This window comes from Onychomys torridus, chromosome 8 (genome assembly GCF_903995425.1).
Source record: "Onychomys torridus chromosome 8, mOncTor1.1, whole genome shotgun sequence".
NCBI lineage: Eukaryota > Metazoa > Chordata > Mammalia > Rodentia > Cricetidae > Onychomys > Onychomys torridus.
The window spans coordinates 62844279-62868894 of NC_050450.1; the positions used below are offsets into that span (position 1 = coordinate 62844279).

Genomic DNA, 24616 nt, shown 5'->3' on the forward strand with positions numbered 1-24616 from the left:
AGGATCTTTCTGACAAACGCCTCTTACCATTCCCCCTCCTTCCTCGTATTGGGGGTTTCCTTCTTCAGCTGGCTACAGTTTTCATCACTAACACCCTAGGGCAAAGTGGACTTCCTATTTACTTTATTTTGACAGTGTGTTTCTAAGTAGCCCAAGATGGTCTTAAACTCCAGATCCTCCTGCCTCAACCAATCAAGAGCTGGTATTACAGGCCTGTGCCATCACATTGGATCTCTAAATCTACTTTCCTTTGCAATTTATAAAAGGGTGTATGTAGGTAGACCCCTCCATCTCATCTTCAGATTCCCAGATTCCATTAGCTCCTAGCAAGTGTAAAGACTGTGCCCACCAAACTCACAAAAGGCTTCCTCCACCTGCGCACGGAAGGTTTACCCCGCCCCCCTCTCTACCTGGAGAACTTTAGCGGTCTGGCGAGACCTGGCTCAAATTTCACCTCTGGGACTAGGGGTGTCTCTTGGTGGTAGAGACACCTCACCATGCCAGGGGTCCTGAATTCAGTACTCAGCAGGGCACACACACGAGTCACCCCTTCAGCAACCTCTGAACTCACTCCTTATTCACCACCCAACCAAAGGAAGAGAAAAATAGGAACTATAGTAAAGACAGATCTGTAGATTCAGATCTAAAGCTGTTCTCTTATATGACCTTGGCGCTCAGCGTCCTTCACTGTAAACCAAGATATTGGTCTGGAAGTGAGAACCCATCTACTGTGCGTGTGTGTGGAGGGGGAAGCTGGAAGTGAGAGCCCGTGTGTGTGTGTGTGTGTGTGTGTGTGTGTGGTGTGTTATGAGGGGAAGAGCCCGCGGTGCCCAGTACAACTTTTGATAGTCTGTTCCTGACACTTTATGCTCATTTGCAACCCTCGCCCTGCCGCTGGCGAAGACCCTGTATACCTTTCTCAGTAATCCAAATACACTCTAGTCCCTTCCCTTCAGTAGGAAAGAGCCCACTCGGCGAGGAGAGCGCTGAGGATGGCAATAACAAGGAGGACACACACGGCGCGGACTTTTGGCAGACTCGCAATAGCAAGCAGAGGGTCATTGGGGGAGGGGAACAGCGAGCGAAGGCAGTCCTGGACGAGTCTCCACCCAAGGTCACGGCGCCCGCCCAACAGGCAGCCAACCTCGGAGACGTCTCCCGGAAGCCCCGCCTCACCAGGGGGCCGAGGCGTCTCTCCTTTGAGCCCGGACGCGTTGCCTTTAAGGCTTTGGAAGAGTCGCTATATCGGTGGATGGGCAACGGAGTGCCCCGTGTTTTGTCCCTCGTCGGCCGCCGTGGGCCGGCCGGGCGCGAGGGCGGGGCAGGGGAGCGGCGGCGGGGTCAAAGGCCACAGCGCGCACCACGTGGGCCGGTGACTCCGTCCTTCCCGCAGCGGCCGCGGCGCGCAGGGCACTTAGGTTAGTGGCGCGGCGTGCGGCGCACACAGGCGAGCCGGACGCCCGCTCCCGCCATGGTCATCAAGACGGACGAGTTGCCGGCGGCCGCCCCGGCCGACAGCGCCCGGGAGCACGGCTCGCAGGCCGGCGGCAAGGGGCGACCGAGCGCGGCTGGTGAGTGGACCGGGGCCAGGGGCAGCTGGGCTTGGGACTCCGGCTGAGTCGGGCCGGAGGACTCGCGACTCGGCGTGGACAGCCGCCTTCCCTCCGCGTCCGTGTGGGCGGTACACTGGGCCGCCCCCGCGCTGAAGGTCACCTTCACTGGCACCCCTAACTACGGTCGGGACTTCGCACGTGGGGTCCGTGGAAGGGCACCCACAGCGGACACACGCGCGCCAGACCGTGGGGACACGTGCGCGCACACGCGGTTTGGTTCCAGGGAGCGCCGCCGCAGGACGCTGGGATCGGCGGCCCCACCCCCTCCGCGCCCCTGCTTGGGGAGCCCTCGGGGCTGGGGACGCTGACACTTGCGGTCCAGCCTCCTTCTGGTCACTCTTGTCCTAGACGTTCCTGTGCGGCAGAGCTGCAGCCCGATGAGTGAGGCTCAGTTTGGAGCTGCCTGCCCAAACTTGGACTGTGGGAAGAACGCAAGTTGGGGTGTGTTATGTGGGGGTGTCTCTGCTACACTCCTAGAGACAAGGGCTTAACCCCAGGTCGTCGCGCTATGGACTCTCTTCTTTTAGTAACTGCCCTCCACTTGATTTGGGGGCCGGGGTCCTGCCTGTCTGTGGGGGCAAAGCCTAGCCCTTTGGCAGGGGAGGTGTTTGTGCCTGAACTTGATCATTAACCTGCCTTATTGCGAAAAGTGGGTCAACCAGAGCCGCTGTTTTTAAGGCAAAGGTCATTAGTGTGGAGTGGAGCTCCTAGCTCTTCCCCCGTGGGGGCTGTGTGGTAGAGGCTTTGGGAGTGGCCAGGGCTTGTCAAGGGGTGGGGCCTACTTCTCTTGTACTTCGCCTCTGCCCTTTCTGTTACTTTAACCAAGTCTAAAATACCAGCCTTGGAGCTGGAAGCCCCTTCCTAGACCTCCTCACTTCCCCTCGGGGCCACACTGGACCTTTCTGCCCAGGATGTCGGTGCAGGTTCTCAGAGCTCTCCACCATGGGCACTTGTCTCAGCTCATCTCCATCATTCTTCCTGGCCTCAGTGAGCAGACTAGGGCTGACTTGGGAGTGCGGATGGGCCTAATACTTGCTATATATTGTTTTTCCATCACAGTGGATTTACTTTGCCTAGACAAGGCCAGGGTTTGGGCAGAACATGAAATCATGAAAATCTCAGCATACCAGGCTGATGTGGTTCTGAATCCAGGGGGAAGCTGGATAAGAAAGAGGAGGTTGGGGCTGGCTGGCTTCCTCACCATCAAAGAGATCTGAAGAGATATGAAGCAGCTTGTCCAAGGTCATAGTGATTTCATTGTCTAGGGAAGCATTTGGATTTCCAGCTTATGGTCAGAATGCCAAACCTACCCCAGCCTGGCCTAGAGGGAATGGAGACAGGCATGCTGGTTTATCATGTGTGTGATTCAGTGAACTTAGGAGCTGGAATGGTGGAGGATTTCTGATGAGTACCCAGAATGAAGTTCCCTTCTTAGTTTTGTGCTGAGGGGCTTTTTCTCGGGGCAAGGGGAGCCGGGTTGGGGTCAGGGCATAGCTCTTTAACTTGGGGTACAGGACTTTGTAGTGTGTAGGGTCTTGGCTTCCCAGAAAAGCTGGTATAGATAACTGAGGCTCATTTTACGGCCATCTTGGATCTATTCAAGAGAAGGAACATTAATAGAGCCCCTCCCATTCTGTTCCCCCTGGTCAGGCTTTTGTGTGGATGTCAGAGTGCAGGCCCCAGACCCTCAGCCCCTATTTTTGGAAGCTCTCCAGTGCCTTTGAGGAGGGGATCAGTTACCTTCTTAGGAAGAAAGTAACTTTTAGGGGTTAAGAGAACAGGCAGGTTTTTCAAGTTCACAGTGGTGTGTCAAGTTCCTTCTCTGCACAGAGGAGGGCTCCCTGAATTGGGCGTGGGAACTGAAGGGGATTGGCAGACTAGGGGAGAACTGAGGGGTTTAAGATCTCCAACAGGATCTTAAAGCTCTTCTTTGGGTGGTGTCTGGGAAAACAGGGAACACTTGGACCTTGGAGATTTGCTTCTGGCCTGTGGAAACAGGAAGGAAACAAACAGGGTCTCCTATAGGCTGCCTGTCCGCCTCTGCCCCTTTGCCTTAAAGCCCTTGGTTCCTAGGATGGATGATGTATCTTTTGGGGGTCTACTTCCTGCTCTAGCCTCACCTGCTGATTCCTTAGCTAGGGTGTGGCCTGGCTCTGGCATGGTCTCTGAAGACTGTCAGACTGGGAAGGCACACTCAGGCTACTTGTGTGTACTTAAGTCCTTTGTCAGTCTTGTCTGTGACCATCTCTGGCCCAGGGAGGGCATGCACTGTTTCTCCACCCTGATTTGTGCTTCTGGAGACTTGAAGCAGCAGTAAGTTAGCATGTGCACCAAGTGCTATTCAGGCAACTGAGCCAATTCTGCAGAGGACTGCCTTCTTTTTCTTCACTTTCCCTAAATCCTAGGCTCTCAGATGCACCACCCAGATGCCATGCTTCAGCCTGGACCCTTGGGGAGCACGGCAATAGATTATGCTCTAAAAGTGGTACCCAGAGGTCTGGGTTTGGGCGTCTGAGACACCTACCTTTTTTAGACTTAGCTGCACTGCCTTTGCTTCTGTGACACTGGACAGCTCACTTACTAGCCTTGTGGAGCTTCAGTTTTCTGGAATGAGTTTGTAGGGTGATCTGCACATGCTCCTTCAGGGGAGAAGACCTGGAGTGAACACTGGCCCAGTGGGAACTGGATTAGAGACAGGGTTAGCATCCTTTGACATTACCAGTCTGCGTGCTTCTCTCCCAGGGTCAGGCTGTGTTTGGGAAGGGGTTAGAAGGAATGGAGCTGTCTGGACCTGGCCCTTCTTGCCTTAGGTCATAGTGTGAGGCTCAGAAACTGCTAGGGTTGGAGAGAAGCCAAGGGTCTGCTTAGCCATTCCAGGGACTACAGGGACCTGGAGTGGGAGCTTGGCTCCCCTTCCCAAACCCACGCTGGTTAGTATGGATGCCAGAGCAGTCCTAACTGGGCCCTGGCAACAAGTCAGAGGCCCTGCGAAGGCTCCCTGGCGAGGCTGGGCATGCTGCTTCTCTACAGTGTGATGGCCTTCAGCCTCTTGCTGGCAGCTCTCTTTTCCCCAGGGGAGACATTGGTTTTCTCCTGGCAGCGCACAGGCTGCTGGGAAGAGAAGAGGTAGTCTGCCAGCTTCGTGGTGCAGCATGGAGTCCTGAGGCATAGGTGCAGTTGTCCTCTGGGAGGTTGGGAGCCCATCCCCCCCTCACTAGAACCAGTGACTCTCAGGAAGGGGCCAGCTGCCAGGTCACCTGCAGGGGGCAGCAGGAGTCAGAAGCCTCAGCCCGTCCCTTGACTTAGGAGGAAGAAGGCAGGGTGCTCTGTGTCGGCAGCTGGTGGACAAGGGGTGGCTATCTCATGGCCTGGGCCCGGGTCTGTGTTAGCTGTTGTCAGCAGCTGGCTGAAGCAGTCTTGCCCACTGCCACTGTGGGTGGAGCAGAGGAGAGGACCCCCTTGCTGACCCCGGCTCCCGCCAGCCAGTCCCCTACGCCTTCTATTCTAAGGGGCCCAGGTACCCCAAATGCCATGTTCCTTTGCTCTCCCAATGGCTTCACTAGCAGTGATTCCTTTCCTGAGGTGTGTAGAGAGGTGGGCCTGAGTGCTGACAGCAGTTCTTCCGAGGGTCCTGGAGCCAGTGGGGCCTCCTGGCCCACAGCCGTCCTTCTGGCCGACCTTGAGCAGAATGCGAGGCAGGGGGAATGTGCCCTTCCCAGGGCTGCCCCAGCAGGCCTGGCCCCACTGAAACCTGAAGCCAGCCGGAGCTCCAGGCCTGAGCCGACCAGCTGTATCACCACAAGGGTAGAAGCAGAGTGTGGAACAAGAGAAAAAGTGAGCACTGGGCCTGGGCCTGGGCCTGGTCAGGGGAGTTGGCTGCCCTACTGCCGTGGCAGTCCTGGGACTCCAGAGCCAAGAAGAAGGCAGCTGCCGACTGTATCAGGTGGGCTGTGGGGCTGTGTGGACCCAATGACTGACCAGATCACTTGACACTAATTCTGTGGTGGAGAGGCCTTCAGGGCCCCTTGGAGGACAGAAAAGGACCAGGACTGGTTGTCCTGGAGGAGAGGAAGCCCCTGGGGAACTCTTCCATCTGACTATCCCAGCGTACAGGCCTCTGGCTTAGGAAATAGGGCTGGGGTCACCTTTTCTGTCCTTTTCCCTTGTCCTCTCTGTTGCAGACATTTGGAGGAGCACAGGCTGTCAATTGGGGTCTAGTAACTGCCTACTTTTGTATCTTCAGAGCTAAAAACGGTCTCTGTATTGCATGAGGGCCTTTGCTGAGTCTGTCTCCATTCTAGGGGATTGCCAGCCTGGAAGGACATCTCCAGGGACCCGGCCAGGGGACGCTTCTCCTATCCACAATCCCTTCTTGCTCTTAGCAACCTAGCCACCACTGTCTTTGTCTGTTCTGTCCTTAGAGCCAGACAGGGGTTCACTTTAGGTAGGTTATTCATTTCTAAGGGCTGAAGCCTCCCTGCCAGGGGTTGCTGGGTCACTGAAAGGGGCATCCTGTGTGTCTTGTGGTTCTTAGATGGCACTCCTGTTTTGGAGGGGGAATGGTGTGGTGCAGATAGCATTATTGGAGGCCCATAGTGGCCAGTGGGATGAGCTGGGGAATCTTTGTAGGCTTCACTCACCCTTTTTGGGATAAAGGAGTAGGTACTATATCTGAAATCCTAAAGGTCCTATTTACCAAGTATTAAGGGGACAAGGAAAGGGGTGAGCTTCTCTCTGTGGCCCATGGTATGCCTCTCTATTTTGAGTCAACCTGCCTCCTTGAGGCCCTTGATTTTTTTTTTTTTTTTTTTTTTTTTTTTTAGACAGGGTTTCTCCGTGTGGCTTTGGAGCCTGTCCTGGGACTCTAGAGACCAGGCTAGCCTCGAACTCACAGAGATCCACCTCCCTCTGCCTCCCAAGTGCTGGAATTAAAGGCCTGCACCACCACCACTGCCCGGTGAGGCCCTTGATTTATAGACAGATACTACACAGCTTTGGGGTGGTGTACCCTGTTACTACTCCTGATGGCAGGGTAGGAAAGAGACCCTGGGGTCTGGATGGCCTGGGCTTACATCTAGAATGTGAACTGTTCTGTCTGGAACAATCCTGCTCAGAGCTGGGACAGTGGGGCTGCAAGCCAAGGGGGCCACTCTGGCTGACAGACAGATATTGGGGCCAAGGTCTCTGTTTGCCAAGTGGACATCCAGGCAGGCCTACGTTTAACTGGGGGGTTCTCAGGAAGCCCTTGGCTTTCCAAGTGGACATCCAGGCAGGCCTACGTTTAACTGGGGGGTTCTCAGGAAGCCCTTGGCTTTCCAAGTGGACATCCAGGCAGGCCTACGTTTAACTAGGGGTTCTCAGGAAGCCCTTGGCTTTCCAAGTGGACATCCAGGTAGGCCTACGTTTAACTGGGGGGTTCTCAGGAAGCCCTTGGCTTTCTAAGTGGACATCCAGGCAGGCCTACATTTAACTGGGGTTTCTCAGGAAGCCCTTGGCTTTCTAGGGTGGCAGGGCTTTTCTTTGTTCTCTTAGTGCCTGGTGGGGGATGGGACGTTCTGTCACTTGCTTCTCTCTTCCTGCAGCATGTTAAGTTGGGTGCTGTTCACAAATATTGGGCTCTATGGGACTTGAATATAGGCTAGCATTAATTAATCCAGTATCTTTGCATTGAGCCAGGGGGAGACAGGAGGTGGAACAGAGAGCTGCTGCTGTACACAGCTATCCACACAGTAGCATAGTGGCTGCTCCTGAAGGCAGTGCATGGACTCCAGCAATGGTGGGGCTGGGACCTCTACCAGCAGGGGTCACTTGGCAGGCTCTGGAGAAGAGAGTTTATTCACTTGGGACATAAGAATGAGTGGAAGGGGCTGGAGAGATGGCTCAGTGGTTAAGAGCAGTAACTGTTCTTCCAGAGGACCCAGGTTCAATTCCCAGCACCCACATGGCAGTTCACAACTGTCTGTAACTTCTGTTTCAGGGGACCTAACACCCTTACAAAGTCATACATGCAGGCAAAACACCAATGTACGTAAAATACAAATAAATTATTAAAAAAGAATGAGTGAGTTTGCCCAATGAACCAGTATATCATGAGTGCGAGAGTGTGTTTTTGTGTGTGGGAGGGAGATGTATGTAATCAAGAGCACAGAGGTGAGGGAGGGAAGGAGCTGGCAGGGCTGAGGCTGGTTTTAGGCTGGTGCCCTTGAGTCATTGTGCTTTATCAGAAGGGTTTCAAACTGTGCTCTTGATGTTGGAAAACTGCACCAAGGCCATGACTGCAGAGTCACTACCTATGACTAGCTACTCGGGAGAGCAGGGCCTGGGCTGGGGGTGATGGATTTCATTCTAACAAAATGAGCCTTTGGTATCTAAGGGGAAGTCACATGTTAATGTCAGTTGTCTCTGTTGAGAAACTTGAGCCAGGTCAGCACTAACCACGTGAGCTTACAGATGCAGAGTATTTGAATCAATACGAGAAATGAGGTTAGGAGGGGCTGAGGAGAGCCCATAGCTCAGGATTGCTAGAGAATGGAGATAAGAGTGTTTCCTTAGATAGAAGAGCAGTGGCCTTGCTGCTAGAGAAGGTTGACGTGTGGCATTGTGCCCTGGGGAGGAGTCCTGACTGGTGGGGCTGAGGGACAGTGGATGGAGAAGGAGGGCACAGACAGTGGTCTGCACGTGTGCAGTGGGTGGTGGTGACTTCTAATGGGTCTATGGGGTGTTCACCCTACTGGGTGTGTGAGGCAGAAAGCCCCTCTGACTCAGCTCTCACCTTTCCCAGAGCCCCCCTCAGTCATGCTGTTGAATGGTGACTGTTCAGAGAGCTTGAAGAAAGAAGAAGGGACAGCTGAGCCACCCAGGGAAAATGGGCTGGATGAGGGTGAGCCTGGAGATGAGACCACTGGACAGGAAGTCATTGTCATTCAGGACACAGGTTTTTCTGTGAAGATACTGGCCCCTGGCATTGAGCCCTTTTCCTTACAGGTAAGATGGAGGAAGATGTGCTGGGAACCAGCTTCTAATATGCTGCTGGAGAGGAGCATGTTTGAAAGCCAAACTTTTGTCTTTGCGTGTGCTGGGCTTAAGGGCAGGAAGATCCTGGCTTTTGCCCAGGGTCTAGGCTAGCACAGTGGACGAGGCTAGGTTCAAGTCACTGCTGCATTGCTGGGGGCACCACCAGCAGCAGCAGCAGCAGCAGCAGCAGCAGCAGCAGCAGCAATTGGCAAGGCCTTCATGTTGCTCCCCTGTCCTTCCATTCTCCGCTTGAGAGATTGCTCTTAGTTTAGGCCTGGGACACCGGGGCCAAGGTCTGTCTAGTAAGCTCGAGTCTGTGTAAGTATGTATACAGACACAGATGCAGATGAACATGGTATTCCTACATAGGGCTTGGAATTTAAGATTTAGAACCCCAAAAGTAACAAAGTGGGTATTTGGGGTTTTTATTCTAGGGTAACAGGTGCTTTGGCCTGGTAGCAATGAGGTATGCTCACACACCCTGCCATATAACTTCTTACCGGAGTGGCCTTCTCCCTTGCAGGTTTCCCCCCAGGAGATGGTGCAGGAGATTCACCAGGTGCTCATGGACCGTGAGGACACTTGTCACCGTACCTGTTTCTCGCTGCACCTGGATGGCAACATGTTGGACCACTTCTCAGAGCTGCGCAGCGTGGAGGGGCTGCAGGAGGGCTCAGTGCTTCGGGTTGTAGAAGGTCGGTCAAGATTAAGCTGGTGGCCGCCAGAGGAGGGCCCAGAGTTAGGTCAAACAGCCCAGCAGACCTCAGTCCTGGTGTCTCTCTGTTCCATCTGAGCACATGGAGGTGGGACTGGTGTCTGAGTGTGCTGCTCAGGCCATCACGTCCTTTCTTTTCTACTGCATGATGCACAGTTTAAAGATCAAGAGTCTCCATTTTTAAAAATCTGGCCAGTCCCAAAATAGGACTGAAATCAGCCTATCAAAATCAAAAAGATAAATGTTGCATCTTTAGGAACCTAAAAAGTTTTGTATCTCTCTTTTTTTGTTTTGCTTGTTTGTTTTTTGTTTTGAGACAAGGTTTCTCTCTGTTACCATGGCTGTCCTGGAACTTGCTATGTAGATCAAGAATGGCCTTGAACTTACAGATACCTGCTTGCCTTTGCCTCCCAGTGCTGGGACTTTTCATAGTTCTTGAGGGAGGACATCAGCCCCTTGCAGAGCCATCTGCTCTGGTGTGGTGAAGCTGGTTTGGTAGTACAATAAAAGTTCCTGTAGCAACTCAGAAGGAATTCCCAGGAAGGCTGTCGGCTTACAAAGAGCAGGGCACAGTGCTCATGCCTGTGATCCCAGTATTTGGGCAGCTGAGGCAGGAGGATTGCTGTAAACTGGAAGTATGCGTGGGCTACAGAATAAGACTCTCTTTTAAAAAGCCAAGGCAGCGGTCGCACACCTTTAATCCTAGCACTTGGGAGGCAGAGCCAGGTGGATCTCTATGAGCGGCCAGCCTGGTCTACAGAGCAAGATCCAGGACAGGCACCAAAACTACACAGAGAAACCCTGTCTCGAAAAACCAAACCAAAACAAAACAAAACAAAACAAAAAACCCAAAAGGGAAGATAAGTAAATAATGTGGGGAAAGTCTGTACCTCAGCTGACTCCACAGTTGATCATAGAATTCTTTTCATCTTTGCAGAAAAACCATTACAAGTTCCATAAAACATACACGATAGGACAGTGTTGACTCTGGGGGTCTTGGGCTGTTCCACAGGACTGGAGGTATCTGAACAAAAAGCCCATGGTTCTAATGGGTTCTTCAGGGCCTGTGTGGGCTTCAAAAGGCGGGTGGTAGAATGTTCTTTGCCAACAAGGACCCCACTAACAGGCAGACAGTGTGTGTTTGTAAATGAGAAACATACTTTATATGTTCATCATAGTAGAATTTTGGGATTGTGTGTGTGTGAGAGAGAGAGAGACAGAGACAGGGTCATGTATCCCAGACTGGCTTTCTACCTGATACATGAACTCCTGATCCGCCTGCCCCCACAATTGTTGGCAGTATTGTTAGGTGGTATCACAGCTGGCTGACAGTAAAATTAAAAAATGGGAAGCCTAATTAGAAAATTCACAGCTGGATGGTTCAGTATATGATTCCTACTCTTCCAAAGGACCTGGGTTCAGTTCCCAGCACCTGTGTCAGGTGGTTCACAACAGCCAAAATTTCAGTTCTAGGGGTTCTAATGCCCTCTTCTGGCGTCCGCAGGCACTCCCATGGGTGTGGCATACAGTAACACATAAACATACATAAGCACCTGTAACTAAAAACACACCTCTCTTTTTAAAAATTAATTAATTAATTTAATTAATTTTGTGGGGCTGAGGATCGAACACAGGGCCTTGCACTTGCTTGGCAAGCGCTCTACCACTGAGCTAAATCCCCAACCCCTCTTTTTTATTTTTTTAAGTTTTACAATATAGGGTTTCTTGGTGTAACCGTTCTGACTGTTCTGGGACTCACTCTGTAGACCAGGCTGGCCTCAAACTCACAGAGATCCACCTATGTGCTGGGATTAAAGGCATTCACCACCACCATCTGGCTCTAAAAATACATCTTTTAAAAAAAACAAAAACAAAACAAAAAACTTGAGCAGGCATGGTAGTCTTTGTCTGGTAGTGGCACTTAGAGGCTGAGACAAGTGTCCCTGTTGATCCAGGCTGGCCAGAGCAACCTAAGACCCCCGTCTCCAGCTCGGTCACTCTGCCCCCAGGGGCTGCAGATTCAGCTTAGTGATAGACCATCCTTAAAAAGAAAGCTGAGGGGGCTGGAGAGATGGCTCAGAGGTTAAGAGCACCGACTGCTCTTCCGGAGGTCTTGAATTCAATTCCCAGCGCCCACATGGTGGCTCACAACCATCTGTAATGAGATCTGGCGCCCTCTTCTGTGCACATAATAAATAAATAAATCTTTTAAAAAAAAAAAGAAAGAAAGAAAAGAAAGCTGGGAGGCCAGGCGGTGGTGGTGCGTGCCTTTAGTCCCAGCGCTCGGGAGGCAGAGGCAGGCGGATCTCTGTGAGTTTGAGGCCAGCCTGGGCTACCAAGTGAGTTCCAGGAAAGGCGCAAAGCTACACAGAGAAACCCTGTCTCGAAAAACCCAAAAAAAAGAAAAGAAAGCTGGGAGTGTTGTCTTTCTGTCATGATCTGTCCTCGGGAGGCTGAGGCGGTAGTAGCACCTACATAGCTGCAGGGTAGTGTGGGTTACATAGCTGCAGGGTAGCATGAACTAGAGAGAGATCTTGTCTCAAGATTGTGACTAGCCAGTCCTTCTCCAGCCCCCCCACCCCCATCCCCCCACACAATGATAGCACTCTGCAGATGTCCTCCTTGCAAGGCAGGTGACTCTGGGAGGCTTTAGTTAGTAATGCTCTGGTCTCTTTTTTTCTGGCAGAGCCTTACACAGTTCGTGAGGCCCGAATCCACGTGCGTCACATCCGAGACCTCCTCAAGAGCTTGGACCCATCTGATGCCTTCAATGGAGTTGACTGCAACTCCTTGTCCTTCCTGAGTGTCTTCACTGATGGTGACTTAGGAGGTGCGGGGAAAATTGGGACAAAGGCCTGCAAGTCATCTCTACGTGGGAGTTTGGGGGTGGCTGGAGTCAAGGCAAGCCAGGGCCGCATTGAGTCCCAGAAATAGTCAGTTCCTGGCTGACCACCAGCCTTGGGTCCCTCAGACAGTGGGAAGCGGAAGAAGGGCTTGGAGATGGACCCCATTGACTGCACGCCACCTGAGTATATCCTGCCAGGGAGCCGGGAGCGGCTGCTGTGTCCCCTGCAGCCCCAGAACCGAGACTGGAAGGTAGGACTCCTGAAGGATCAAGGAAGAAAGGCTCTGGTGGGGATCCTGAAAAGCTTGTCTCCTCATGAGGGCCATTTCTGCAGCCTCTGCAGTGTCTGAAAGTACTCACCATGAGTGGCTGGAACCCACCTCCTGGGAACCGCAAGATGCATGGGGACCTCATGTACCTGTTTGTGATCACCGCTGAGGACCGGCAAGTCAGTATCACTGCGTCCACGAGGGGCTTCTACCTGAATCAGTAAGTCTGCTGGTCCCCCGTGTGCCATGGCACGTCCTCCTGGTCTGGGTCTAAGGACAAATGCTCGGGGCAGCTGCTCAGTGACTCTCCTCCTTGCAGGTCCACAGCCTACCACTTCAACCCCAAGCCTGCCAGCCCCCGTTTCCTCAGCCATTCCCTAGTAGAACTGCTCAACCAGATCAGCCCAGCCTTCAAAAAGAACTTCGCTGTGCTGCAGAAGAAAAGGTAGCACCTTTTCACCATCATGCCCTGCCTCCAGTCTCAGGCTGGCCCACACACCAGCACCTCTGCCTGAAGGAGTGGTGCCCCAGTACCCAAGAGTCCCTGGTTCAGGGGGGCAGCAGCTCTGGGAGAGGTACCCATTTGCTTCTGTCTAACTTCAGGGTGGCATCTCTAGGCAAGAGATGCCAGAACAGTGGGAGCCTCAGAGAAGAGGAGCTTACAACTGGGCATTAAGCTTGGAGGGGTGTCCCATTTCCCCATTCCCTCACCTGCTACAGGGTCCAACGCCACCCATTCGAGAGGATCGCCACCCCGTTCCAGGTGTACAGCTGGACAGCCCCCCAGGCAGAACATGCCATGGACTGTGTGCGTGCTGAGGACGCCTACACCTCGAGGCTGGGCTATGAAGAGCACATTCCTGGACAGGTGCTACCCGGCCCCGCCCTCCCAGCCAGCCTTCCTGGTGCCAGGCTCCTTCTGTGCATCTCCAGGAGGCTCCCTCCAATCTCTCTGGGCCTGTCCACAGGGAGGTGGAAGAAGGGAATGGCTCAAAGCAGTCAGGAGACACATGCTGAGCCCGCATCTGCCTCCCTGGCCCCTCCACAGACCCGAGACTGGAACGAAGAGCTGCAGACAACACGGGAGCTACCCCGCAAGAACCTGCCTGAGCGGTTGCTTCGAGAAAGAGCCATCTTCAAGGTGACTGCACCCCCGACTAAAGCACAGCCGTAACCTGCCTTTAACTGGGCTTGTAGGTGAAGGGAAACTGGAAGCTGGCACTGGTCCAGCTTTGTTGGCAACAGTGGAGGTGAGCCTGCAGGGTTCCTCCTGGAGCCACCTCAGATCTTTTCTATGGCAAAGTTTGGGAACCATGAAAAGGGAGGGACCTATCTTTGTTTGGGTATGGGAAGTTCCGGCCATCTTCATGCCCTCCTGTGAGACATGTGCTCTTAGTGCTGTGCTCCTGCTGTACTGCTGGCCCTTCTGGGGCAGCAGCCCGTTAGTGTAACACTTGCTAGACCTTTTTACTAGTGGTAGGGTATGTGTGTGAGTGTGTGAGAGTCAGTTCTCTCCTTCCACTGTAGGTCTAGGGATTGAAGTGAGGTAGTCAGGCTTAGTAGTAGGCTCCTTTACCTGCTGAGCCATCTCACTAGCCCTGCATACTCCCTTTTGGTCCTGAACTGTTTTTCCAGTAGAAGTGTTGAGGTTTCAAAAGGGTTTTAAGAAAGGATATTGTTGGGGTTAGCTCAGTGATAGAACACTTGCCTAGCAAGCGAAGGCCCTGGGTTTGGTCCTCAGCTCCGGGGGGGAAAAGAAATGACATTGTTGCCCTTTTCTAAATGTGAAGAAACTGAGCCTAGAGTTCCTTGACTCCCAGGCCCTGGCTGCCTTCACCATCTAGGTGACCTGGGCCAGGCTAGGGTGTACCTTGGTGTTCTTATAACTGGGACCTGTCTCACCTTCCCAATCTTGGCCTCCACAGGTGCACAGTGATTTCACGGCAGCAGCCACAAGGGGTGCTATGGCAGTTATTGATGGCAATGTGATGGCCATCAACCCCGGTGAGGAGACCAAGATGCAGATGTTCATCTGGAACAACATCTTCTTTAGCCTGGGCTTTGATGTCCGAGACCACTACAAAGACTTTGGTGGGGACATGGCAGCCTATGTGGCACCCGCCAATGACCTGAATGGTGTGCGTACTTACAATGCTGTGGATGTGGAAGGGTTGTACACACTGGGTACAGTGGTGGTGGATTATCGGGGGTACCGTGTCACAGCTCAGTCCATCATTCCCGGCATCCTGGAGAGGGACCAGGAGCAGAGTGTCATCTATGGCTCCATTGACTTTGGCAAAACAGTGGTATCACACACACGCTATCTGGAGCTGCTGGAGCGTACCAGCCGGCCCCTCAAGATCCTGCGACACCGAGTGCTTAATGACCGAGATGAGGAGGTGGAGCTCTGCTCCTCAGTGGAGTGTAAGGGCATCATTGGCAATGACGGGCGCCACTACATCCTTGACCTGCTGCGCACTTTCCCGCCCGACCTCAACTTCCTTCCTGTGCCTGGCGAGGAGCTGCCTGAGGAGTGCACCCGTGCTGGCTTCCCCCGAGCCCATCGACACAAGCTGTGCTGTCTGCGCCAGGAACTAGTGGATGCCTTTGTGGAGCACAGGTGAGGACCCCATGGCTGCTTCAGGCTCATGATCTGTTCTGAGGAAGCACCTGGAAGAGAGACTCTGGCCTCTCCCTTGAGCTGGGCCATACATCCCTTGAGGCACCCAGCCTGTGCCTGCCTCATTTCCAGGTGCAGAAGTACAGGGCCTCTGTCAGGTGCAGACTAGCAGGTAGCTAAACTGATGTTCAGCACAGTGGTCCTGGATCATCTGGAAATCTCTTGGGCTGGTTTTGAATGCCAGTGCAGGGCTGGGGCTTGCTGTGTAAACATGGGGACCTACATTCATACCCCCAAGCCATCAACATACAAGGTTGTATAGTAGCATGTGTTTGTAACCCCAGCAGTGCAGAGAGGGTGCAAACAGGATAGTCACAGGAGCTTGTTAGCTAATATGTAATCACAAGTTCAGTGAGAGGTCCTGTCTCAAGGGAATAGGATGGAGAGTGATAGAGCAGGACTCGATGTCCTCCAGTGGCTTTCATGCACACATACAAAGCTGGGTGTGGTGGTGTACCCCTTTAATCCCAGCACTTGTGGTGGGGCACAGGCTGGCAGAATGCTGTGTTAAGAGGCCAGCCTGGTCTACAAAGTGAGTTCTGGGACAGCCAGAGCTGTTACACAGAGAAATCCTGTCTTGAAAAACAAAAACAAAACAAACAAACAAAAAACAAGGGCTCACAGAGGAAGAATCTCAAGTACAGGCTTGGGAAGTGAGGCTTAGAAGTGTTGCTGCAGCGGTAATGAATGCACCCTGGTAATGAATGCACCGTCTGCTGTGCCTCACACCTTGGTGAGCTCTTCCCAGTGCCACTGCATTCCTGTGCTGAGCACTGCTGGGAACCCTGCTCTGCAGCCTCTTTCTCCCCCCAGGCCCCAGCTGTCCTCTTACTGAGGAGAGTTCACTGGGGGTTTCTTACTTTGTGTTTGAGGCAGGGTCTTGCTGTGTAGCAGAAGCTGGTCTGGAACTCACAGTCCTCCTGTCTCAGCCTCCCTAGTGCTGGCTGGGATTACAGGTGTCCATCACACTTTGATTTTGCTCTGACCTGCTGTCTGGCAGCGTTGCTAGCCTGGCACAGGCATACGTGCACTCTCACATGCACACTGGACAGATGTCCTTAAATTTACAGGGTTTATCCTAGTGCCAACAGTTCTTAGCCCCAAGGGTCTGGAGCCTGGGCCTGACCTTTTTTTTTTTTTTTTTTTAAATTATTTTCGAGTTATTTGCTCTAGCTGTGTGTATGAATATTTTGCCTACATGTATGTATGTGTACCACATGTGTGCCTATTTCCTATAGAGGTCACAAGAGTGGTCACGAGGGCATTGGATTCTCTGGAACTGGAGTTATGGATGGTTGTGAACCAACATGTTAGTACTGGGAATTGAACCTGGGTCCTCTGTAAGAGCAGCAAGTGATCTTAACCACTGACTGACCTGTCTATACAGTCTCCCCATGCCATCATTTCTGCTGTGCTTTGCTCTAGGTACCTTCTCTTCATGAAGCTGGCTGCCTTACAGTTGATGCAGCAAAAGGCCAGCAAGGTGGAGACCCCCACCTCCCTAGAGAATGGTGGTCTTCCCTCCTCAGCGGAGGCTGAGCCTGGAGACTCAGTAGGACCTGAGGCAGGAAGTGAGGAGGAGGGCAGCAGTGTGAGTGGCCTCGCCAAGGTGAAGGAGCTGGCAGAGACCATCGCCTCAGACGATGGCACAGGTAGGGTTGCTGTGCTTGTTTGGGACAGCCCAAGCTGGTCCTGGCAGCTGAGCCATAGGTGGCTCATGACCTCTGAGAGGGCTGTGGGGCAAGAGGCTCATGGTAGCACAGCTCTACCTCCTGTCCTCACACATCTCCACAGTAGACCCCCGAAGTCGAGAGGTGATCCGAAATGCCTGCAAGGCTGTTGGCTCCATCAGCAGCACAGCTTTCGACATTCGTTTCAACCCTGACATCTTCTCCCCAGGCAAGTGTGTGTGTGTGTGTGTGTGTGTGTGTGTGTGTGTGTGTGTGTGTGTGTGTGTTCTCCCCAGGCAAGAGTGTGTGTGTGTGGAGGGGGAGTGGGGGAGTCAGTGAATGAACCCTGCAGGCCAGGGCAGAACATCATGGGGCCCCAGCAGCAGAAAGCTGCCTCCAGATGGCTTCTGTCTTGGTCCTGATGTTACTTGCTTGGCTCAAGCTTTCCTGTCCTCCCTCCCCAGGGGTTCGCTTTCCTGAGTCCTGCCAGGATGAAGTTCGGGACCAGAAGCAGCTGTTGAAAGATGCAGCTGCTTTCCTGCTCTCCTGCCAGATCCCTGGTTTGGTGAGGGAAGGGCTGAAGGGTAGGGTGCAGAAGCTGTTGCAGACCTTGGTGCCTCCCTCGTGCTCGCTCCTGGTCTCTCACGTAGACCCTTCATAGAGCCTTTGCTTTAGCACTTCCTAGCCCCCTGGTAGGCTGGCTGGCAGGGCTTGAGAAGTCAAAGGAAGCATCAGGCCTCAGCTCTGCACTGCTGAGGCTGGGATTCTGGTCCTTTGAGCCCAGATAGCAGAGGCCTAGCATTTCCTGCCCAGTTGATCCCACTAGCTTCCTGCCTAGGCCCCTGAATGAAAGCTCGATTCTTCCTGGCTATGGAGCCCTTGATCAGGTGGCATGCTTGTCTCAGATTGTAAGCCTCTCAGGATGACTGGACTAAAGCTGTGGCTCCTTTCCAGATGACCCTGTGCCACTGTGGGTCCAAGGTCTTCACCCAAGGGGCCAGGTTGCTTCCTGATGGCAGGGTCCCTCTTTCTGTTCCCTTTGTGTAGAAGGCAGAGATGGGTTCCTGTGCCCTTTCCACACCTGTCTTCTCCCTTCTTCCTGCATGGAAGTTAGGGCCTTGGTTCTTTCCTTCCTTCAGAGCAGTGGGGAAACCCAGAGGGGGAGGGGCAGAGGGCTGGGGCTGGTCTTGACCTGATGCAGCCCTGCAGGTAAAGGATTGCACAGAGCACGCTGTGTTGCCCATGGATGGGGCCACATTGGCTGAAGTGATGCGCCAGCGTGGTATCAACATGCGCTACCTGGGCAAGGTGCTGGATCTGGTGCTGCGGAGCCCGGCCCGTCACCAGCTAGACCACATTTATGTGAGTGGGGCTTGGGCAGGAGGCAGTTGCTGCGACTAGAGGTCTGGACTTGCCCAAGACTTGGTTCTTTGACCCCTCAGAAAATCGGTATTGGAGAACTCATCACACGCTCCGCCAAGCACATCTTCAAGACATACCTACAGGTGCTGCCACTCTTCCCAAGTTGGTGGGCCCTCCCTGGGTGGCATGGGCCCTGGAGAAGAGCCCTGGGTGGGGGCTCAGGGCCATCCTGACTTCAGTCAAAACTTGGCTCAGGGAGTGGAGCTCTCAGGCCTCTCAGCTGCCATCAGCCACTTCCTGAACTGTTTCCTGAGCTCCTACCCCAACCCCGTGGCCCACCTGCCCGCTGATGAGCTGCTCTCCAAGAAGAGAAACAAGAAGAGGAAGAACCGGCCTCCAGGAGCTGCAGACAGCACAGCCTGGGCTGTGATGACCCCCCAGGAGCTCTGGAGAAGCATCTGCCAGGAGGCCAGGGACTACTTCGGCTTCACCCTGGAGTGGTGCGGGCACGGGGCAAGGGCACCACAGGTGTAGGGCTGGGGGTTGGGGTGTAGGCAGCATTCGGGGCCTGTGGTCCCAGGGCAGTGGTATGAGGACTGCAGGGGACCAGGCAGAGTTGTGGGGACCAGCATGGGGAAGCAGGGCTGTTAGGGTTAGTGCTGAGGGGTTCTGGAGGTCAGCAGCTGTCCAGAGTGGCGGGTGGGTGCAGGGCTGCTCAGCCCCCGCTCCTACCCCCAGTGATTCTGTGGACCAGGCTGTCGAGACCTACGGGCTGCAGAAGATAACATTGCTTCGAGAGATCTCCCTGAAAACCGGGATCCAGGTGGGACCTCGTTTCTAGCCTGGGCCACAGGGCAGGGGAAGGGAGCTTTCTTGGGATGATAGTCTCTGGACACGTGCTGGTAGGCTGTGGGGTGCTGTCCTTCTGTGTCCAAGGCTGAGGCTTTGGGTGGTGGACCCTGTCCTCAGATTCTGCTGAAGGAATACAGCTTTGACAGCCGCCACAAGCCTGCCTTCACTGAGGAAGACGTGCTCAACATCTTTCCTGTGGTCAAGCATGTCAACCCCAAGGCCTCAGATGCCTTCCACTTCTTCCAGAGTGGGCAGGCCAAAGTACAGCAGGGTGCGTGGCACTGTGGGCTGGGGGAAATGGGAGTGTCTCTTGCCCAGCCCTGACCTTGCCACCCGGGCTGTCTCGTAGGCTTCCTGAAGGAAGGCTGTGAGCTCATCAGCGAGGCCCTGAACCTGTTCAATAATGTGTACGGAGCCATGCATGTGGAGATCTGCGCCTGCTTGCGTCTCTTGGCCCGCCTCCACTACATCATGGGTGACTATGCTGAGGTGTGTAGGCTGTGGCATCTCTGGCTGTGCTGTAGTATTGGTTGGGGGCTCCATCATCACCCTGTTGAGACAGGGAGACTGCTCTTCCTCAGACTTTCAGATGGGGAGTAAGCGGCGTCCAGAGAGCCCTAAAGATTTCATTTTGTGAGCGAATCCAGCTTTCACTTGCTATCCTTGGGAGAACTCACTAGTTGCCTCTTTGCTCCACTAAGGTGGACATGACTCAGGGTAGTCCACTCAGGGGCAGTGGCAAGGGTAGATTCTGAGAGCCTGTGGTGAGTAAGAGCTGTGGCACAATACCTGGCCTTTGAGTGAGTGAGAAAAGCAGCAGATGGCTTCTTTTGTTTTCTTCAGTGTTCTCTGGTTTGCCCCAGCTGTTTCATTGACCCCTAGGCTTTGAGAGGCTGTTCTGGGAGTCAGTATACACTGGGCCTCCTCTTCTCTCAAGCAGAGGCTGTCCTAAGAAAACTTTTCAGAAATTCATGTATTTGCAGTGCACTTTGGATCTGTTTGCATTTGCATAGATTTTGTTAGGGAAGAAGACAAAGAACCATAGAGTTTCAGGTGGTCTCAGAGTTTCAGAGACCTCCAGTCACAGCAGCTGGTTGCACACTACTGCTGCAAATTATAGATTGCAGGGTAGACCATGCTGTGTGGGGTGGCTCAGATGAGGGGCAGTGCTCACCCAAGATTGATGCCTTCACTCTCCAGGCACTCAGCAACCAACAGAAGGCAGTGTTGATGAGTGAGCGGGTGATGGGGATTGAGCACCCCAACACCATCCAGGAATATGTGAGTAGTCACTTTGGAATGTGTGTGTGTGTGTGTGTGTGTTGGGGCAGGGGCGCTCGGGGCTACTCTGACCTGCCATGACCCCACCTGCAGATGCACCTGGCCCTGTACTGCTTTGCCAGCAGCCAGCTGTCGACAGCCCTGAGCCTGCTGTACCGTGCACGCTACCTCATGCTGCTTGTATTCGGGGAGGACCACCCTGAGATGGCGTTGTTGGACGTGAGTGTTGGAGAGGGATGAGTGAACAAACAGGTGTCCCTCGGTGGGTACTAGCCTTTGTGCAGGGATGGGGAGAGGAACTGACTTGGCTCCTTCCCTGTCCCCCAGAACAACATCGGGCTGGTGCTGCATGGTGTAATGGAGTATGACCTATCCCTGCGCTTCCTAGAGAATGCACTGTCTGTCACTACCAAGTACCATGGGCCCAAGGCCCTTAAGGTGGCTCTCAGGTGAGGGAGGCAGTACTAGCTGAGATCCCCAGCAAACTCGTAGTGGCATGGGGAAGGGACCTAGTTTTGTCTTCTGCCTTTGAGAAATGTTCTCTGAAGCTCTACCTGTGCCCTGACCTTGAGTGGTTCCTCATGAGCTCCAGGGAGGAGTCCCTAGGTGGTCGCCACCTCTTGTCCCTCCTTTGTCCCATATATTCTGCTTCTTCCAGCCACCACCTTGTTGCCCGGGTCTACGAGAGCAAAGCTGAGTTCCGGTCGGCCCTGCAGCATGAGAAGGAAGGTTACACCATCTACAAGACACAGGTGGGTGTCAGCAGGGCTGGGAAGGTCGAGCCTGTGGCCGTGCACTCCTGACCCCCTTTGCTTTGGCTCTCTTCCTCTGTAGCTAGGTGAGGACCACGAGAAGACCAGGGAGAGCTCTGAATACCTCAAGTGCCTGACCCAGCAGGCTGTAGCTTTGCAGCGCACCATGAATGAGATCTACCGCAATGGCCCCAGTGCCAACATCCCACCCCTCAAGGTATGGACCGGGGCTGAGTAGGGGTCCAGTCCCCTGGCCTCCTGTCAGACTGCCCTAACCTCTGGCATTCCCCACCACTCTCAGTTCACCGCTCCCAGCATGGCCAGTGTCCTGGAGCAGCTCAATGTCATCAATGGCATTCTCTTCATTCCTCTCAGGTGAGCCGGCCCTCCGCCGTTCCCCGCCGTCCCCCACCGTCCGACATTTAGCCTGAGGTTCTGTGGATTTGTTGTTGGTTTTTTTCCCCTCAAGACAGGAGTTCTCTGACTGTCGTGGACTAGCTTTCTAGACCAGGCTGGCTTTGAACTGCCTCTGCCTCCTGACTTGAGTGCTAGGATTAAAGGCCTGCTCCACCACTGCCCGGCTTAGGTTCTCTTGAGTTAAATTGGCAGAGCTCAGACTTTAAAAGTATATGATCAGCAGTGATTCCTCCCAGGCTCTTTGTAATCCAGGAAATGCAAAGCTATAGTGTTCTATTTTGTTTTATTTTCCTGTTGTGAGACAGCTAACTCTGGATAGCCCTTTTAATGCCAGCCCAGGCTAGCCATGAACTCATTATGTAGCCCAGGCCAGCCTCATCCTTGTGGCAATCCTCCTGCCTCAGTCTTCTGAGTGCTGGGTTTAGAGTGAGCTGGCTTCAGACACACATAAGCTTTTCAGATGTTAGGATCACAGTTGAATTACGTACCACCACCTGGTTTCTTTTAATTTTTTAGCATACCTTGCTCAAATTTGTTTTGTTTTGTTTTAGACAGGGTCTCAGGTAGCCCAGGTTTATCTCAAACTTGCTATGTAGCTGAGAATGACCTTGAGCTCCTGTTCCTGTTTCCCAAGGACAGATCCCAGGCTGTCACTGTACCTGGCACCCTGTTTTCCATTATCTTGGTGATCTTTTGCCTCCAGTCCATACACAGTGACTCCATTCTAGCCATCTGTTTTTCTTTTGTTGTTTTTTGTTTTCCGAGACAGGGTTTCTCTGTGTAGCTTTGCTCCTTTCCTGGATCTCGCTCTGTATACCAGGTTGTACTCGAACTCACAGAGATCCGCCTGGCTCTGCCTCCTGAGTGCTGGGGTTAAAGGCATGTGCCACCACTGCCAAGCTGCTACCTGTTTTTCCAGTGCAGACAGGGCTGTGCCCTGTCAGCTAGCCTTTGTAGAGTACCTCCTCCTAGATGTGGGAGATGGGGTTGGTGGGGTAGCCAGCAGTAGGAGCACCCCATCCTGTTTTCTGCACGGGATCTGCTGTAGAAGCCAGAGTTAAGGGCAAATTGAACTTACGGGAGGGATGGCATACCCTCACCAAATGCTTTGTGAAGTGTAGGGAGCACTCCACCTTGGGGAGGTCATCCACCCATCGTCCACTAGCAGAAGCAAGGAGCTCAGTGAAGTCCCAAGTGTCGCTGTGACGGGAGCTGCAGGGTGGCAGAGGGCCCAGACTGCTCTGACTCCACCTTTGCCTCCTAATGCTCAGCCAAAAAGACTTGGAGAACCTGAAGGCAGAGGTGGCCCGGCGACACCAGCTGCAGGAGGCCAGCAGGAACAGGGATAAGGCCGACGACATAGCTACAGATCCTGAACCAGCGAGAGCCCTGGAGGACATGGTGGGCTCCCCTCAGACTACCAAGGAGGATCCTTCTCTGAGCTTACAAGGATAAAAAAAGGAGAGAAACTTGGACAGTCAGCAGCCCCCATTACTCAGTGATGCAGACAGATTCCAGGAGCAGGAGGCACGCCCTGCAGATTGGGAGAGGAAGCTAGTCCTCCACTTTCCACCCCTACCCCACCCCCAGGATCTGCCTGGGCCCGACTGGGCCTGCCTGCCTGCCCCTAAAAGATGTTTTGCACTGGTTCAATGAATATTCGATGCAGAGACCTAATTGAAGACATAAGGATGAGGTTCGTAGGCATCAGCTTCAGCAGGGGGCAAGTGCCCCCCAGCCTCCTGCCTCAAGCAGGTGTGTGTGTGTTCATGCCTGTGGGTGTCTTGCTCCGTCCTTCCTGATAGACATAGCCCAGTCAGTTCTGAGTGGATGACGTGCAGATGCAACTTCTCAGGTCATTTGTATGTTTGACGTTATGGCTGCTGCTTTTGTTGCCACTATTTCTGGGCCCAGCCTGACTTAAAGTCCAGGTTTAAGCCAAAAAAGATGGGGGCTTTCCTGTGTCCTGGGAGGGAGGGAGCCAGATCCCTGGTAGGGTGCAAAGACAGACCTGCAGTGGCTTCACTGTGATTGGGCCTAGCCTGCCTGTAGCCTCGGTGAGGGGAGGGGGCCTGCAGTGGTGGACCCCACACATCCATGTGCCTGGCCTTGCCAAGCAGGAGGCACGGCCACGGGCTTTGACTTGCCTCCCTCCCTGTACCCCAGGTGGGCATAACCTCGGGGGCCAACAGTCTGAATGTATCTTCCCCATTTTAACCTGAGCTGCCTAATGCACAGTGGGAGGTAGCTGGGTGAGGGGCCAGGCTGAATCATGGATCCCAGGGAAAGTGCCATGCACAGGAGTGACTGTCACCTCTGTGGAGCCAGGCTCCTTACTTGGTCTTTGCCATATAAGCACTTCTACAAAGAGGCTCTGGGGTGACAGGGCTCCTCCTACCTGGCCGCTGTCTCTCCCAGTCTGCCTGTGTTGCTTCTCTTTGTCTGCTGTCCCTGAAGGAGATGGCCACCCTTTGAGCCTGAGGGAGCTGTTCTAGACAGAGCCCCTGCTTGGGGTTTTGCTGGAGCTGCTGATGGATAGTATCTGTCCAGGGACCTTGTTTCAAAGGGAATGGGCGTGAGCCAGCAAGGCATCCCCACAGTTATCAAGAACGTTTTCTTGTTTTTAAGCCATCACATCTTCATTTCACATTGGAATAAAGTGAGTTTTTGAAACCTGCTGCCCCAGCCTCACCTGTGTGCTCTATGAGCCAGGCGCCTAGGTCTTGAGTGAGGCTGTCAGAAATGCTACTGGGAGATAATTATGTGTACATTGGGTCAAATTCAAGGTTATGTTATCAAGTGAAGGCATGGAACTCCTGTTGTTCAGCTGGGCCCTACACAAGAAAAAAGGCTGCAGTGAAGGGTGTGGGAGAGGCATTGGGGCAGGCTTTGGGTTCCTAGGACTTGGTAATCCTCTGACCATCTAACAGGCTAGGCTTTTGTCTCATTGCCTCCCCTTGCAGCCAGTAGGTTGGGCAACACTCGATTTGGAAAGCAGAGTGCTGCTTTTGCCATTAGTCAGAGCCATATTGGACTTTCTGAAAAATGCTACTTTTAATTTGTGGTCCTTTTTTAAGCCAATGGGAGAAGGATGTCCCTGATCTTGATACTAAGTAACATCCATAAGTACCCACCAGTGATTTGAT

The 24616-nt window shown here is 53.5% G+C and overlaps 1 protein-coding gene across 2 annotated transcripts; it reads left to right on the forward strand.

Annotated features, from left to right (window-relative positions):
• Positions 1-1344: 1344 nt before the first annotated feature.
• Positions 1345-24148, forward strand: Cluh (clustered mitochondria homolog). 2 transcript variants are annotated; one of them, XM_036196152.1, is made up of 26 exons: positions 1345-1571; positions 8395-8597; positions 9151-9322; positions 12029-12172; positions 12314-12438; positions 12522-12676; positions 12776-12901; positions 13177-13324; positions 13505-13597; positions 14382-15076; positions 16562-16788; positions 16931-17035; positions 17271-17371; positions 18016-18168; positions 18249-18311; positions 18424-18668; positions 18907-18991; positions 19138-19291; positions 19370-19509; positions 20221-20301; positions 20395-20520; positions 20629-20750; positions 20960-21053; positions 21136-21270; positions 21355-21428; positions 22742-24148. In XM_036196152.1, the coding sequence occupies exons 1-26, from the start codon at positions 1472-1474 to the stop codon at positions 22923-22925; spliced, it is 4050 nt and encodes a 1349-aa protein (XP_036052045.1). In that variant the 5' UTR covers positions 1345-1471; the 3' UTR covers positions 22926-24148. The 2 variants fall into 2 exon arrangements, with proteins under 2 accessions (XP_036052045.1, XP_036052046.1); XM_036196153.1 differs by having other exon boundaries at positions 16934-17035.
• The last annotated feature ends 468 nt before the right edge of the window (positions 24149-24616 follow it).